Source organism: Molothrus ater, chromosome 8 (genome assembly GCF_012460135.2).
Source record: "Molothrus ater isolate BHLD 08-10-18 breed brown headed cowbird chromosome 8, BPBGC_Mater_1.1, whole genome shotgun sequence".
NCBI lineage: Eukaryota > Metazoa > Chordata > Aves > Passeriformes > Icteridae > Molothrus > Molothrus ater.
Window position 1 is genome coordinate 33,886,061 of NC_050485.2, and position 15,376 is coordinate 33,901,436.

Here is a 15,376-nt window from a genome sequence, read left to right on the forward strand (position 1 = left end):
GGATGGGTCAGCAGACACAGTCCCTGACTCCTCTGAAGCCAGGGCTTCAGGAAAAAGAGAACAGCTGCAATCAGCCTAACTGGAAGTGGGAGCAGCTCCTGGTGCCTGGGATTCCAGCCAAGAGGGAGCTGCCGTGCCAGCTCACCTGCTCCAGGTATGGGAACCCCCAGGCAGCTGGAAAAACAGGCACTGGGGCTTGGGATTCTTATCATGGAATCACAGAATGGTTTGGGTTGGAAGGGACCTTAGAGCCCAACCCATTCCATCCCTGGGCAGGGACAACTTCCCCTGTCCCAGGGTGCTCCAGGCTGGCCTTGGACACTTCCAGGGATCCAGGAACAGCCACAGCTACTCTGGAGAATCTTTACAGGGACCAGCAGGGTGTTGGGGTTTATGGGTGGAAACCAGGAAGAGCAAAGAGAGAGGGTGACTGTTGTCTCCTCATTCCCTTTTTGGTCTTTTGTTGATATTTTAAATTAAACTACCAAATTTTTGAGGTTGGCACTTGCTCCTGGTGTGGCCTATGGCTTTTGTCAGCCTGCAGTGACAAGGCTTTTGTGTCTCTAATTTTTAATTCTGTTTTCTGAATTGATGGTGCTTATCCTTGCAAATGTGACTTTTGTAGCACTGAGAGGCTGGGGCAGGGCCTGAGCTGGGGGGAAAACACAAATCCCACCATTCTCTCCACTCTCCTCTGTGTTACCTGGGGTGTTTCTCTGATTTATTTTTCCCTGCTGTAGGAGGATGCAAGGGGTGGGGATCAGTTTAACCTGCTCTGAAGCAGCTGGTGCATCCTTGGGAAAAGGAGCAGGACTCAGATCTGTGGCAGGGCCACGTGACACATGGAGGTTTTGCTGGCCTATTTTCTCCAAGCCCAGGTTTTACTCTTGAGCTGTCAGGTCAGATGAGGATTCAGTTCTGCGGCCAAAATAGAAATTAGCCATGTGTGGTAATCCATTAATCCCTGGAAAGAATGCCATTTATTCACGTTTTGGGGAGCTGGGCTGTCCTCACACTGCCTCCTTGGGCTGCAGGAGCAGCTGGCCAGGGGTGTCCCAGGCTGCCCTGATCCCTGAGCTGATCCCATTGCAGCCACATTCCAGCTGCTCTGGCTCCTTGGACAGGGAATCCGTGGCTGCCCCTGGATCCCTGGCAGTGCCCAAGGCCAGGTTGGATGGGGCTTGGAGCAGCCTGGGATGCTGGAGAGGTGAAATCCCCTTGGCCTATGAGGGGACTTTTTACCCAATTGAAGAGAGAAACTTCTGAGCTTCTTTCCTTTTTTAAGGGATAAAGGATAGTTTTGTCACTCCATCAACAGGGAGCACATTCCTATAGGAAGGTGTTCCAGAGCACCAATATAGAACAATAAAAATCAGCCCATGGGGTGAAACCTGAGGTGCCTGAGCCATTCAGAAGAGAATCATGGAGTCATTTCAGATGGAAAAGATCTCCAGGATCATTGAGTCCAGGCTGTGCCCCATCCCCACCTTGTCCCCAGCCCAGGGCTCTGAGTGCCACCTCCAGGAATTCCTTGGACACCCCCAGGGATGGGCACTCCAACCCTCCCTGGGCAGCCCCTGCAATGCCTGGCCACCCTTCCTGTGACAAATTCCTCCTGATGTCCATCCTGAGCCTCCCCTGGCACAGTCTGAGGCCAATCCTCTTGTCCCTTTGCTCTTTCCCTGGGAGCAGAGCCTGACTCGTTCACATCCAGGCAATAAAGGCTGGATGCAGTAGGATAGCAGTTGATAAATTCACTTTTTTTTTGTTTTAAAGGCAGTTCCTATTTCTTTTTTCAGGAGTTGCCCTACAGCAGAGCTGTGTAATAATAACAGTTTGTCTCTCCCTGGATCTTTTCCTTTCCACTTTTATCAGCAAGAGGCTTCTTTTGTAACACGTGGTCGTCCTTCCCTGCTCAGCCCTGTTCTTCTCCCTGCCTGTTCTCTCAGGAGAGTTGTTGCTATTTTTTCCTTCTTGTTTTACCAGGCTGTATCATGACTTTGTGCCTTTGTGAGTGAGGGAAATGTGGGAAATGCTGCTGTGCCTGCAGCAGTGGGTTTTTGCTATTTTTTTTTTGTTTTGGTTCAGTAAATGGTAATGTTGCAGACCTGTACGTGAAGGCCATAAATATAAATATAGAATAAAATTCATGGTGTTTTTGTGGGATTTTTTTTTGTAGAATTGCAGCTTGGGCACTTTCCCATCCATCCCACTGGGAAGAGAAGGGGCAGGATGAGGGGAAACAGCCTCAAGCTGTGCCAGGGGAGGTTTAGATTGGAAATTAGGGAATAATTTCTTTGTGGAAAGTTTTGTCCAACCCTGGCACAGCTGCCCAGGGCAGTTTGGAATCCCCATCCCTGGAGGGATTTAAAATCCATGTAGATGTGGCACTTGGGACATAAGACAGTGGTGGCCTTGGCAGTGCTGGGAATGGTTGGGTTTGATGGTCTTAAAGGTCTTTTCCAGCCTTAATTCCTTGATTTTCTGCTTGGTGCTGCTGAGCCCAGTCCTTTGCACCCACCTCAGCTGCAGCTCCTGGATTCCCCTGGAGTTTTCCTCCTCCTCTTTTCAGGAGCTGGAAATGCAAAGGGCTTTGGCCAAAACCAAAATCTCAGGATTTGCATAATCATTGTGGCTGTGTTTATTTCTGATAAATTGAGGGACACCACAGCGTGTGCCAGCCACCCTTTATCACATCCCTGAGAATTTGATGGTGTTTTTTTATCACATCCCAGAGAACAGATTCCAGGGGTCTGGCAGGGAATTGGCATCTGGAAAACCCTCCTGACAGGGATTTGGAGAGAAGCACTGATGATCCTTTCACTTGCTGCTCTCCTGGAAACCTTCCAGCAACTTCAATTATTCTGCGGGGTTGTTTTTTTTTAAGGAGCTGGATGTATTTTAAGGATGTATTTTAAGGATGAGAAAGTGAACTCAGCACTGCCTTGGAAAATCAGCCTCTGCCAGGATTGAGTACCTGAAATTCCAGTGGATTTCAGCAGCCTTTGTTGAGGGTGGGAAGCATCCCAGCATTCAGCACCTCTTCCTTGTTAATCCCACTTTGATTCTGGCTTTGTTCCACATTTCCAAATCCTCCTTCCCTTCCCTTCCCTTCCCTTCCCTTCCCTTCCCTTCCCTTCCCTTCCCTTCCCTTCCCTTCCCTTCCCTTCCCTTCCCTTCCCCTGTGTGTCCCAAGCTTTCTAATTATAAATATAATATAATTATAAATAGTTAATTTGGGACATTTATATAATGCTCAAAATGATGCAGGCACAGTTTGCAGTGAGGTGTTGAACACAATTAACTGTCTAATCCCAAAAATGGGATTGGGAAAGAATGGGATTGTAAAACCCCAAGAATGGGATTAGATTGTAAGACATTTAGGGTGCTTAAATTAGAAATAGTAGTACAAGGAATTGAAGGAGTAAATTAGTAGCAAGCTGGACTGGGGGAAAAAATTAAGAAAATCAAGTTTGATGCTAATAATATCTTAAAATATTTTTATTATTTTATAATAAATAATAATATTTTAAATATTTTTATTTCTATTTTAAAATATTTTCTATTATTCTTTTTTCACTCATTGTATTAGAGAAAAAACAAAACTATTGAGCTTCCCAGCTGTGTATCCAAGGAATAGCAGCTGTGTGCTGAGTTTGGATTTACTCCTGGGTGTAGGACCAGGCTTTGGAGAGGCTGGGAATGACTGGGAATATTTCACTTCTGAGTAACAGCGGTGAGAGCAGTGCAAAGGTGGTGTAAAAGTTGTTGTCACGGGAGATTTCTCTATATTTGAGCTTATCCAGGGAGTTTTTCTGGTGGATTATCCCACTTTACATGGGAAGGCAGGATTTTTCTAATGGTTATTCTAATGACTGCCAGATTCCTGGGTTTTTTAGTGTGTTGTGAGGCAGGACTGTGTAATTCCCTGTGGAAATTGTACTGTTAAATTCAGTGTATTACCCTGGAACAGGGAGCTCTGGGGAGCAGCATGTCCAGGAACAGAATTTTAGCAGTGGCTGCAGAGCCACCATCTGGATAAACCCTGCCACAAAGCAAAGGTTGTGTGAAATTGTTTCTAAATCAAGCAGGACTGGCTAATGGCTGAGATGGGAGCCTCTCCTAATTAATCTGTTCATTAGGGATTGGATAAATCACAACAAATTAATAACAACTTTTATTTTCCACCTCTATTCAGAGGGATTGGACCTGTTTATTTGTCTCCATCTATGAGTTTCCCTGAATTAACAAACAGCACATTCTCATCATACTTTTCCTCCAATTTTCTTCACACTGGAGATGATTTTCTGGTCTCACCAATGCTGAAATTCTGTGTTTAGAAAGCAGACTCAGCTGTGGCAAACATTCCCCCATGGAATTCATCCGTGGAGCCCCTCACCTGTGGCTGAGGGAGTCGAGTGGGATCAGGAAACTCTAAAAGTGTGTGTTAAAGGGACCCAGAGCTTTCTGGTGTTACTGGGCTGCTTGTGGTAAAAACCTTTTCCTCTTTGTTATGAATTTTCCTCTTATCTCTGGGAGTGACTCCCAGGATTGTTTCCTCAGTGTCCTCAGATGGCTTTTTTTATGGAGGGAGCATTTTTGCCCTGCTTTCTGGTGTTGTCTGTGAACCATGGCTGAGTGTTGCCATTCTGTTGTTGGATTTAAAACCTCCTTAATGAATTTTTGGCGTGCACAAGTTGTATTTTCTTTTTCTTTTTGCATCAAAACTGAACATTCAGTGCTGAGGTGATGGGAGAGTATAAAACATAGTATAAAACATTGCTTTGACTTTTAGCTTCCTTCTGCCACAAGGGGAAAAAAAAAAAAAAAAACCAAAACATGATATCAATTTGACCTGAAAATTTATCTTCTGCTTTGCTTCCTTGCAGGTCCAGGATGGAACATTCCTGCTCGCTCCTGCTGCTGTGTGTTAGTTTCATTTTTGCACGAGCTCTGCCACCCAATGGAACAGAACTGCCCAAAACAACCACAACCACCAGTAAGGAGAGACCTGGGGGGCAGGATGGGCACGGCCCGCAGGGGCTGTCCCTGGGGGCTCGGTCCAGGGTGTGTTTGCAGGACTCTGACCCCACTGGCACAGCTCTGAGGGTGCCAGGTGTCCTCTGGGCTCGGGTGGCACTGGGTGGTGTTGGGGTTTCACTTTCTCTTTGCCATGGGAGGGTAAAACAGGGCAGAGGTGGGGGAGCTGCAGGGCCCAGGAGCTGCTGGGGGGGTCTGAGGGGATGTGGGCACAGATAACAGGAAAGAAATTTTCATTAGACAGCAGGATGAACAGATTGAAACACTCTGAGGAGCCTTGGCAGGAGTGCTGTGTTTTCATGCAAAGACTCCAGGGGGGTGTGAGGTGTGCTGTGGAGGGTCCTGCCAGGTGAGAAACAGGGGAGTTCTTGTTCCAGGAGCTGAGAGTGATCTCCTCCTCTCACGATGCCTTGTTCAGGCTGCCCTGGAACAGAGGCTGGACAGAGCTCCAGAATAAAGCAGGGATTCATTCAAAGCATCTCCTCCATGGATCCACCTTGGGCAGCACCAGAGCCCAGCCAGGGCTGCACCCAAGATGAACCAAAATGGCCCCAAAATGCACGGCCGGGCACGGGCTCTGTCCCTGGGATCAGTTCTGCTCCATTTGCACCTTGCAGTTCATTGTCCCATTCCAGCTTTAGCCCCTGCAGTCCCACCCTGCTTGTTTTTCTCTCTCCAGCCCACGGGGTTTGTGCTCTTGGGGCTGAGATTTGGGTCATTTGTCCTTGGTGCCCAGCTGGAGCAGGAATTGTTTTGTCTCCCTGCTCTGTGCACAGAGCTCAGCATCCCTGATGTGAGCCCAGACCCACACACTAAAGCAGCACAGAATGGGAAAAATAGAAAAGCCAAAACCTGAGGCATCACTCTGGGCCACCATAGCACCTCACATTCGTCCTCATTTCTGTTTGCAGAATTTCTTCCTCCTCAAACCCTCCCAGAACCACGTCCTGACATTGCCAGTCCTGGGGAGGGGCTTGTTAAGGGAATTTGGGGGATTTGAAGCAGTGCCCAAGGCCTGGTTGGACATTGGGGCTTGGAGCACCCTGGGATGGTGCAAGGAGTCCCTGGCCATGGCAAGGGTGGGGTGGGATAATCTCTGAGGCCCCTTCCAGCCCAAAGCAGGGAGATGAAGCTGCTGATGTCCCCTGTGAGCAATGTGACCATGATTTGATGACTGTTCAGGTCACTGGTGTTGATACCCAGTGTTTCACAGAAGGCTGATTTGTTACTTTATTTACTTTTAATCTGTTGGTGAACTTTACACCCCTGGGGAAGGAGGAATCAAATACCAGGCTTGGCTCATGGCCCCTTGGATTGTTTTGGTGTTCTTGGTTGTAGTAATTTAAATGGAAATAGGGGAGATTTTAGATGGGATATTGGGAAGAAAATGAGGGTGGGCAAAGCAGCTGTGGCTGCCCCTGGATCCCTGGCAGTGCCCAAGGCCAGGCTGGACCCTGGGGCTGGGAGCACCTGGGACAGTGGGAGGTGTCCCTGCCATGGCAGGGGTGGAACAGGATAATTTTGAGGGTCAAACCAGTCTGGGATTTGCTGCTAATTCAGGTGTGAGCATTTGCTTCTCTAGACTCTGAGTGGAGCACTCCAGAGTTCAGCTGGGGAAGGGGAGGTTGGGGAACCAGGGGCTCCCCCGCCAGCAGTGACAATCTGAGTGTGGCTGTGCTGAGTGCTCCCAAAAAACCCCAAATTATTCATAGGAATGAAGCTTTAGCCGAGTGTGAATTTGCTAATTAATCAGTTTGAAGTATTGTCAAGTAGTTTTTGGTCCCTGCTTCTTGTCTGGCACCTCAGCTGTGGAAAAACAAGTTACTAATATTGGGCTAAATATGTCAGAATATGGGAATTGAGAAGGGGAAGTCACTTGTTGTTTTTATCACTTCCCAGAATCTTAATAACAAAGGGAGTTTTGCTATCAGTGTGTTCATCTTCAGAGCTTAATTCCAAATTGTGTTGAGTTTAAGTCTGATAATATGGATAAGAGTAATCTGATCATCCCTATTTTAATTAAATCTTAATTTCAGTGATATGATTCAGAAATGATTGGTGTGACTAAAATGTTTTTCCTAAACATCAAAGCCTTCCTGGCTCTGCAGTGAGGAAGAGTTTTGTCTGACAGACAAGTTAGGTGCACCCTGAAAATTACATTGCTGCAGAAAGAGTACCAAGATAATTGGATTATCTAATAAATTTGATAGCCATTGAATTAATACAGCATTTTAAAATACAAAAATAAAGATTTTTGATTGAAGCATAAAGAAAACTCCATTTAACAGACTATGGAAAGAACTAAAAGAGCCTTAAAAAAATCAGCTTTCCTTTTGCATGCTAATTTGATGTGTGATCCCAAAAGATACTTTTGATTCTGAAAGGAATAGGTATAAATGATTTCATGTCATTATTTGAGCTGCCTTGATTTTTTTCAAAGATCTGCTGAATTACAATGTCAGCTTTATTCTTATTTAAAACATGGTTACCTTGTCTGGATGGGTCGATTTTTAGCACTGCTTCCATTTTACCTCCTACAAGAACACCCTGAAATTGCAGCCATGAAATTGCTACCTTGAAATTTCCCTTTCAGAAAATGAGAATATTCTGGGCTTTACTGCGCTGCCATTTACTGGGAATTTGCCCTGATCTTTACTCCAGGTATTCAACTGCATTAAATAAATATAAACCATCAAACCACAGAATGGTTTGGGTTGGAAGGGAGCATCTAGTTCTGACTGCCAAGCTAATATTTATTAGGATTTGCATAAATAAATGTATATTTCCAGTAGAGACACCTTAATGCTCCCAGATCCTTGTTACAGTCTGTTTATTCATGATATTGTCCGTGACCATCCCGTAACTCCTGGTAATTCAAATATTTGTAAGTTCCCCAGCATTAATCATAGCCTGGATTGTTTTACTTCCTCTTGTATTTTTACTTGTGGAGTTGTTGAAATGTGCAAGCAGCCTGGGAGCTGCAGTTGTAAACCTTTAAATACCTTTCCAAATGTTTACATTCCACTGGTATTTGCTCCATGAGGGCTCCTGGTGCCTTTGAATCCTCACAATCCCTTCCCATCACTGATGTCTGAGCCTTCAGAGGGGATGAATTTATCAGAGGAGTTGCAGGTTAGAAGGCAGGGAAATGGGGCAGCTTTGGGGCCCCTCTTTAGTGCTGGTTTCAACTTCCAACAAGTCAATGGCAATGTGAAAATAAGACTTTGTGTCTCTCCTCTCTGGAGAGATCCCAGCCAGGACAGCGTGTCCAGCCCTGGGGAGGAGCTGGAGCTGTGGGAATGAACCAAAATGTTCAGTGGGAACCAAATGAGTGGGAATGAACCAAAATATTCAGATGGAGGAAAGGCTGGGAGAGCTGGGATTGTTCAGACTGGAGAGGAGAAGCTTTGGAGTGACCTCACTGTGGCTTCCAAGGCCTAAAGGGGCTCCAGGAGAGCTGGAGAGGGACTGGGGACAAGGATGGAGGGACAGGACACAGGGAATGGTTTAGCTGGCAGAGGATAAATTTGGATGGGAGATTGGGAATTGGGAATTGTTCCCTGGCAGGGTGGGCAGCCCTGGCACAGGTGCCCAGAGCAGCTGGGGCTGCCCCTGGAGCCCTGGCAGTGCCCAAGGCCAGGCTGGACCCTGGGGCTGGGAGCACCTGGGACAGTGGGAGGTGTCCCTGCCATGACTGGGGTGGCACTGGGTGATTTTTAAGGTGCCTTCCAGCCCAAACCATTGTAGGACTCTGTAACACCCAGGAGGACCCAGAGCTGGGACTTCCCTGTGAGACTCGTGGTGGTAGTTTCATGGAGAAAATGAGGCAGCATCAGGAAACTGAGTTATGGAGAAGGCATCTGGCTCATTTTGCTCGGTATTTAAATGCCAGAGGGATTCTCTGCAGACACTCAATTCTAAGAATTAGTTTGCAAAGCAGAACTTCAGAAATTGGTGGTTTCAGATCAGGGGGTGGATGGTGTGACCATTAAAGGTCCCTCCAGGCCAGACTCAGAGTGGGGGAGTGCAGTGCCAGGGGGGCTGTGCTGGCCTTGCCCAGTGGGATTCAGCTCTGAGATGTTAAACTCACATTTACTGGTACTGGTGGTTCAGCTTCTCTTTTCCTGGCTGGGATTGAGCTTTCAGTGTTTGCCTGGGAATCACTTCTCCACAGACACCTCAAAAGTGTTGCAGCAGTTCTGTGAAAGGAAGAGAGAGGTGATTTTTTTCTTTTTTATTGTGTAATTGTCTGAGGGAAATTTTAACTCCCTTGTGATGCAAACTTGTTGTTTCCCCTGTCATGTCATGGGTCTTGTCACAGAGCTAAAGAGAACCAGCACAAACCCCTAAATGCTGGAACATTCTGACATCCTGAGGGTGTCATTTCTGACTCTGTGCAAGTGGCTGCATTTTGTCTGTGAGGGACAAAACCAGGGATTTTTATTTTTTTTTGTGTGTGTGTTTGTTTCCTTGCCAGCCTTGGCTTCCAGGCAGAGTTGCAGAACACCCCACAGAAGGTGTTGGGTGGTTATTCATCCTCATCCAGCCACTCCTTCCAGGAGTGATTTCCTGAACCCCTGCCAAGCTCCTGACTGCAGTTTTGTCATGCCTGTCACTTTTATCTTTATACACCACCTAAAAGTCATCCCTCATGCCTTTTATTGCCTCCCCTGTCTCTGGGTTATGGTGTTGATTTATGGGCCCTTTTTCCCTGTGTGTCCTGAGCTCACCTGTGCCTCTCCAGGAATTTTCCCCATGCCCTCCTACCCTGTGGAGCGCCCAGAGAGTTTCCAGCTGCCCCCAACACTCAGATGGTTTTGTAGCCATCAATTCTGGATGTTTGTCTGATCCACATGAATTCTTTCTGGATTATTGCAGGTGTTGCCTACTCCTAAATATTTTTTTGAATCTCAGAATTGTTTGGGATGGAAGGGAACTTAAAAATGGCAGGGACACCTTCCACTGTCCCAGGTGCTCCAAGTCCCATGTCCAGCCTGGCCTTGGGCACTGCCAGGGATCCAGGGGCAGCCACAGCTGCTCTGGGAATTCCATCCCAGCCAGGAATTCCCTCCCAGTATCCCATCCAACCCTTCTGTCAGTCAGCTCTCAAAGACCACTGTAGGAATGGCAAAAAAACTCTTTAAAGTGTATAAATGTAGTTCAAAAGAGAAAAAAAATCCGAAATACCAGCAGCAGCAGAAATTGCCTTAATTTTGGAAGAGTGGTTGTAGGGTTGTGTTTTGCTTGCTGAAGGTTCAGTCTGGGAGTTTGGCTTCCTTAAATAAAACATGTTGGGTTTTTAATGATTTTAATCTGTTCTGTATTGAATTATTCAGTAGAACGAAAAGGTTATAGAAGCATAATGAAAGTGAAAGGTAAAGAGATACTTCCACAAAACACTGTGAACAGAAGGGTGAGACTCAGAGCTTGTACCAGATATAACAAAGATGTTCTTTAATCTCCATTCTGAGAAAAATGTCATTATTCCTACTTGTTCTTATATTTATATAGAATTTTAGTGAATAAAATCTCTTAGAATTTCAGTGAATAGAATTCCTGTGAAAGGTAGCATTTTATACATATATATATATATATATATATATGAAAGGTGGTTGAGAAGCAGCTGATGTGCATGAGGGCACTGCAGCAAACCTTTTAATGGGCTTCAAATTCAGCTTGGTACCTTATAACTGTTCAACTTTCTCTGATTACAGGGAAATTGAAAAATAGCTTGGATTTTCTCAGCAGCACTGGTTTGGTTGTGCTTTTGACGAGGGAGAAAAAACCTGAAAAATAATAAAAATTAACTTTCAATTTGAGCTTTGCCTGTATCATGGTATTATGAAGCTTTTGGTAAGCAGAGGCAGATAATGGGGCAGAATTTTGGTGCCTTAAGCACGGTTTTTGTGCCAGATGAGGCAATCCCTGTCTCATATTCCACATTTCTCGTTCTGTCCCCAGACTCCACCGAGGAGAACACCTTGCACAAGGAGCTGCTGACTTCCCTGCTGATCCTGGTGCTGGTGGTGATCATTTTCGTGGTGCTGGTGGGGTATTTTTTCAGGTGGGTGGTTTTCCGTGGGCTCAGCCCATCCTTTCTTTGAGCCCTCCCACGGAAGCAGAAGGGAGGCAGAGCCTCGTGCCTGCCCTGCTCTCCCTGCCAGCATGAACAGAAAGAGCTTCTCCAGAATTACATTGTCTGTAAAAAAGGGCCTGGGGGGAAATGCTGCTGCTTAGCTCTTGCCAGAATTGTGGATTGATGTGGTGCCTCTGTTGTTCCAGGTTCAGGAGACACAGGAAGGCTGTGGTCAACTCCGGGGACAAGAAGATGCCAAATGGGATCTTGGAAGAACAAGGTATGGGCAGATTCACTTTCAAACTCTCACTTTTATTTCTGTCTTTAATTCAGAATTACTCAGTGTTTGCTTTTGTTTCTAATATAAGTGACAGGGTTGTTGTTAAAGAGAAAATAGTCTGAAAAAATACAATCACAAATAGTTTGGGTTGGAAGGGACCTTAAACTCATCCAGTTCCAGCCCTGGTGCCATGTGCAGGGACATCTCCCAGCCCTTGGCTGTCCCCTCCAAGCTGGCCTTGGACTAGAGATCCATATTTAGAAATCATACTCAAGCAGTCTATGGAACATTTTAATTTTCAGTTGCTGGTTTGAAATAGGTTTCACTTTGTGATGCAGCAAATGTTTCTGTGTAAAACCTCCCTGGCCTCTTTGGAGATGTTTTACCAGGGTGCCAGCTGAGATCCACATTTGTGACACTGTGATCCTTGTATTTAGAGAAGGAATTGCAGGATTTCTTTTTAAAATGGGGGCAAAGTCCTTAACACTGTGATCCTTATATCTGGAGAAGGAATTGCAGGATTTCTTCTTAAAACGGGGCAAGAAGTCCTTAACACTTTGTGAATACACTGGGTGCTTTCTGAACGTGAGGCAAGGGGTTGAGATGGGGCAGTTTGGAGCCAGAGGTGCTGAAATAAAACCCTCTGAGGAGTTCAGTGTGTTTCCCCCTGGTGTGAGTTGTGCTGGGTTTGTTTCTGCCCGTGGGGAACTCCAGGCTGGCTCCTCTGTGGGGCCCAGCTCAAACCGGGGAGGGCTGGGCAAGTTGTTCTAATCACAACCCAGAGAAAAATCATCAAGTTAAAGACGAAATAATCAATCTGTGGTTTGTGTCAGCCCCACTTGACCATGTGTGAAGGGATGAGTGAGCTGAAGAGGGTGACAGTCAGAGGAAAAGCCAAAAACCTAAAAATACCCATCAGCTTCCTGCCGGGGTGTTCCTGTGCGCAGGGCAGCAGCTCCTCTTGGGGCACAGCTTCTGATGGCTGCCAAGTTATAGCTAAATTATTTATTATTATTATTATTATTATTATTATTAGCATTATTTCCCCTTGAAATTAAATAATCTGGCAGCACCTCTTTGGTGATAAGTGCCAAAAGCTGTCCTTGCCATGTCAGCAGAAAGAGCCTTCTCCTTTTCTGAATAAACCTTGGTCGCTTTTAAATCCAGTGTAACTAGAGAAATCATTCATTTCACCAGCAGTGGTTCTTCTTGACACCATTATGCTCTCAAAGCAACCCCTTGGCCTATGATTTGGTGGTTTTATTTCCTCTAAATCCCCTTTAGCACCTCAGGGTGTCATGGCAGCAGTTTGCTTTGGCGTCTCTCAGCACCAAGATGAATTTGTAGTTGGGATCTGTGGCTCTGGCCGTGCCTTTAACACGTGCTGCCCTTGTGCTGACAGAACAGCAGCGGGTGATGCTGCTCAGCAGGTCTCCCTCAGGCCCCAAGAAGTATTTCCCTATTCCTGTGGAAAACCTGGAGGAGGAAATCCGGATACGCTCGGCCGACGAGGGGAAACTCTTCAGGGAGGAGTTTAATGTAAGTTTTTCTTACATGGATGGCTGAAAATGGCGGAAAACCCAAAATATTTGTGAGTATTAATAATTCTGTGTTTGGTGCATGATTGGTGCTGTTCCTACAGGTTCTGTCGTGTGTGGGGACCTTTCATCTGGATAAAACCTGGAGTTTTTACTGATTGGTGATGCTGAATTGGTATTATATGAACTGTTTGCCTCTTGCTAACATTTAAAGAAGGTCTTTAGTGTTTGCCTGAAGCTGGAGGAGAGGAACATTGAATATAAACCTCTTCAGCATTGCTTTTCATGATGGTGCTGGGGGCTTTTGGGGGATCTGGGTGTTTCACCTCCATGGGAGGTATTTAGAGGAGAGGACGCAGTGCGGCCTTAATATTGCCCTGGTGGGGTTTGACTTCTTTTTTCCTGATAATTTGACTTTGTCTTGGTGAGATTTGACTTCTTTTTTCCTGATAGTTTGACTTTTGGCTCTTGGTTGCCATCCCAGCACTCCCCTTTTGCAGCACAGAGTTTCTGTGAGGTGTCTCAGCTCTCAGGGTTTTCCTGTTGAGCGTGGCCTTGGGCAGGATTTTGTGGTTGTAGGGATGAGCTGCACCTGGAGTTTGTGCTGAGCTCCTGCAGGAGTCCTTTGGAGAAACAGAACACCAGGAGTCTGACTGAGTTGGGGGCTTTTTTCAGATTTTTTATGACTTGACTTCACTTCCCTCCACAGCAGAAGCAGAGCAGGAGTTTAAATGTCAGGCGTGGATTTGTGAGAGCCAAGGCACGTGTTGATTAGGCAGGCTGCTGAGTTACCTCCTTAATTGGGAGCATATTTAGAGCTGCACTTTGGTTGATGACTTAAATTTAAACCACAGACTTTTGCCTTATCAGACAGGAGCATTGTGGAAATCCTTCTTCTCAAAGCTGAAAATGAAAGTGGTGAGGACCAGCCTGACACGGTGTGCGCTGGTGAATTTGGACTCTCCTGATGCATTTGCTCTGAGGTTCAGAATGAAACAAACCATCTGTTTTCATTTTTAAACCCCTCTTTGCTTTGGTAATTTTCTGCCCTATGCTGTGAGCATATGGGATTCTGTCCACACCCAAAAGCCTGAGGTCTGATCCCCAAAAATGAGCAGTGGTGGGGTTGATGCTCAATGTGGTTTTTTCCATGTGGCTGGATGAGCTGTGTGCTCCAGCCTGGGAGGGCTGGAACTGTCCCAGGCCAGGTTGGACAGGGCTTGGAGCAGCCTGGGACAGGGGAAGCTGTCCCTGCCATGGCAGGGTGGCACTGGGTGGGTTTTGAAAGATCCTCCCAACCCAAAGCATTCCATGAGTCTCTGGTTCTGTGCCTCAGCCCTGCCCTGGGGATGCTCCAGGGATCTCTGCCCACTCCACATCCCACATGTCAGGGGCCAGGCATCCCTGGGAATATAGATACAGGAGCTCCAGTGGGAATTAGGGACAAATTTGGGCTGAAAATGGTGAGTTCTGGGAGCCAGGCACATGCACCAACCTGAGGAGTTTGGCCCCTTGGTAAAAAGAAACCAGACTTGAAAAGATGAAGACACCCAGCAGGGAGAAAAGAGTTTTGAGGACAGTTCCTGACTCTGAGGACAGTTCTCTTGGATTTATGTGCCTAATGTTGTTCTCCAGCACCTTTGATTTTGTCCTTAAAGCCTGCATGACCCTCAAGAGGTCCATGGCACCCCTTGGACACTCACCAGAACAGCAGAGGCTCCTTCTTTTTTTATGTGATTCCTTTGTGAGCATTGGGCACTGGAAGAGTGTGTTCTTTCTTCACAGGAAAAAAGAAGAACAAAAAATTAAAATAAAATGGATTCCTTTCTGTAAAGCCCCTACCTCGGTTGATCATCCCTGGAAGTTTGGGATTATTGCTGATTAATTACTGAAAAGCTTCCCCTAAGAGCTTTCTTTTGAAATTTAAATGCTGGCTTGATTAAGACACCCCTGTGGCTCCTCCAGTGCTAAAAATGTGCTGATCCTGGGTGGGCTGAGCCTCTCAGAGCTCCAGTGGGATTTCAGGGTCACTGCCTGGGGACACAGGTCAGGGCGGGGTGGCACAGACGAGGCAGGACCCGTCAGCTCCTCGTGATTTGGGGTGGATTTGGGAGGGTGGATTTGGGAGGGTGGATTTGGGAGGATGTGCAGAGGAGCAGCCGGGGTGATTCACATCCTCCCCGTGGGTGCAGCAGGAGCTGGGCTCTGCTCTGGGCTCAGCACCCACCCTGGGCACCAGGAGCTGCCTGGGCCCTGCAGGGCTCAGGGGCACAGGAGATCTGGCCAAAGATAATTCCTTTAAATGGATTTTTCATTTCAGCCCTGACCCCCCCAGCCCACAGGAAACCCTGCAATCGTGGGCTTGGTTTGCTGGGGCTGTTGTAGCACACGAAGCTGTGAATGGAAAAGAGAGGAGGTTGAAAGAGGGCTGGGGAAAAAGGC

At 46.6% G+C, this 15,376-nt stretch overlaps 1 protein-coding gene across 3 annotated transcripts in view; it reads left to right on the forward strand.

The window, feature by feature from the left end:
* The window catches only part of PTPRE (protein tyrosine phosphatase receptor type E), a 92,679-nt gene that overhangs the window by 55,508 nt on the left and 21,795 nt on the right, over positions 1-15,376 (forward strand). For all 3 annotated transcript variants that reach the window (XM_036385900.2, XM_054515615.1, XM_036385901.1), the window contains exons 2-5: positions 4,890-4,999; positions 11,002-11,104; positions 11,323-11,396; positions 12,799-12,935. In XM_036385900.2, the coding sequence (XP_036241793.1) occupies positions 4,897-4,999; positions 11,002-11,104; positions 11,323-11,396; positions 12,799-12,935 (417 nt within the window). In that variant the 5' untranslated portion in view covers positions 4,890-4,896. The remainder of the gene's footprint in view (positions 1-4,889; positions 5,000-11,001; positions 11,105-11,322; positions 11,397-12,798; positions 12,936-15,376) is intronic.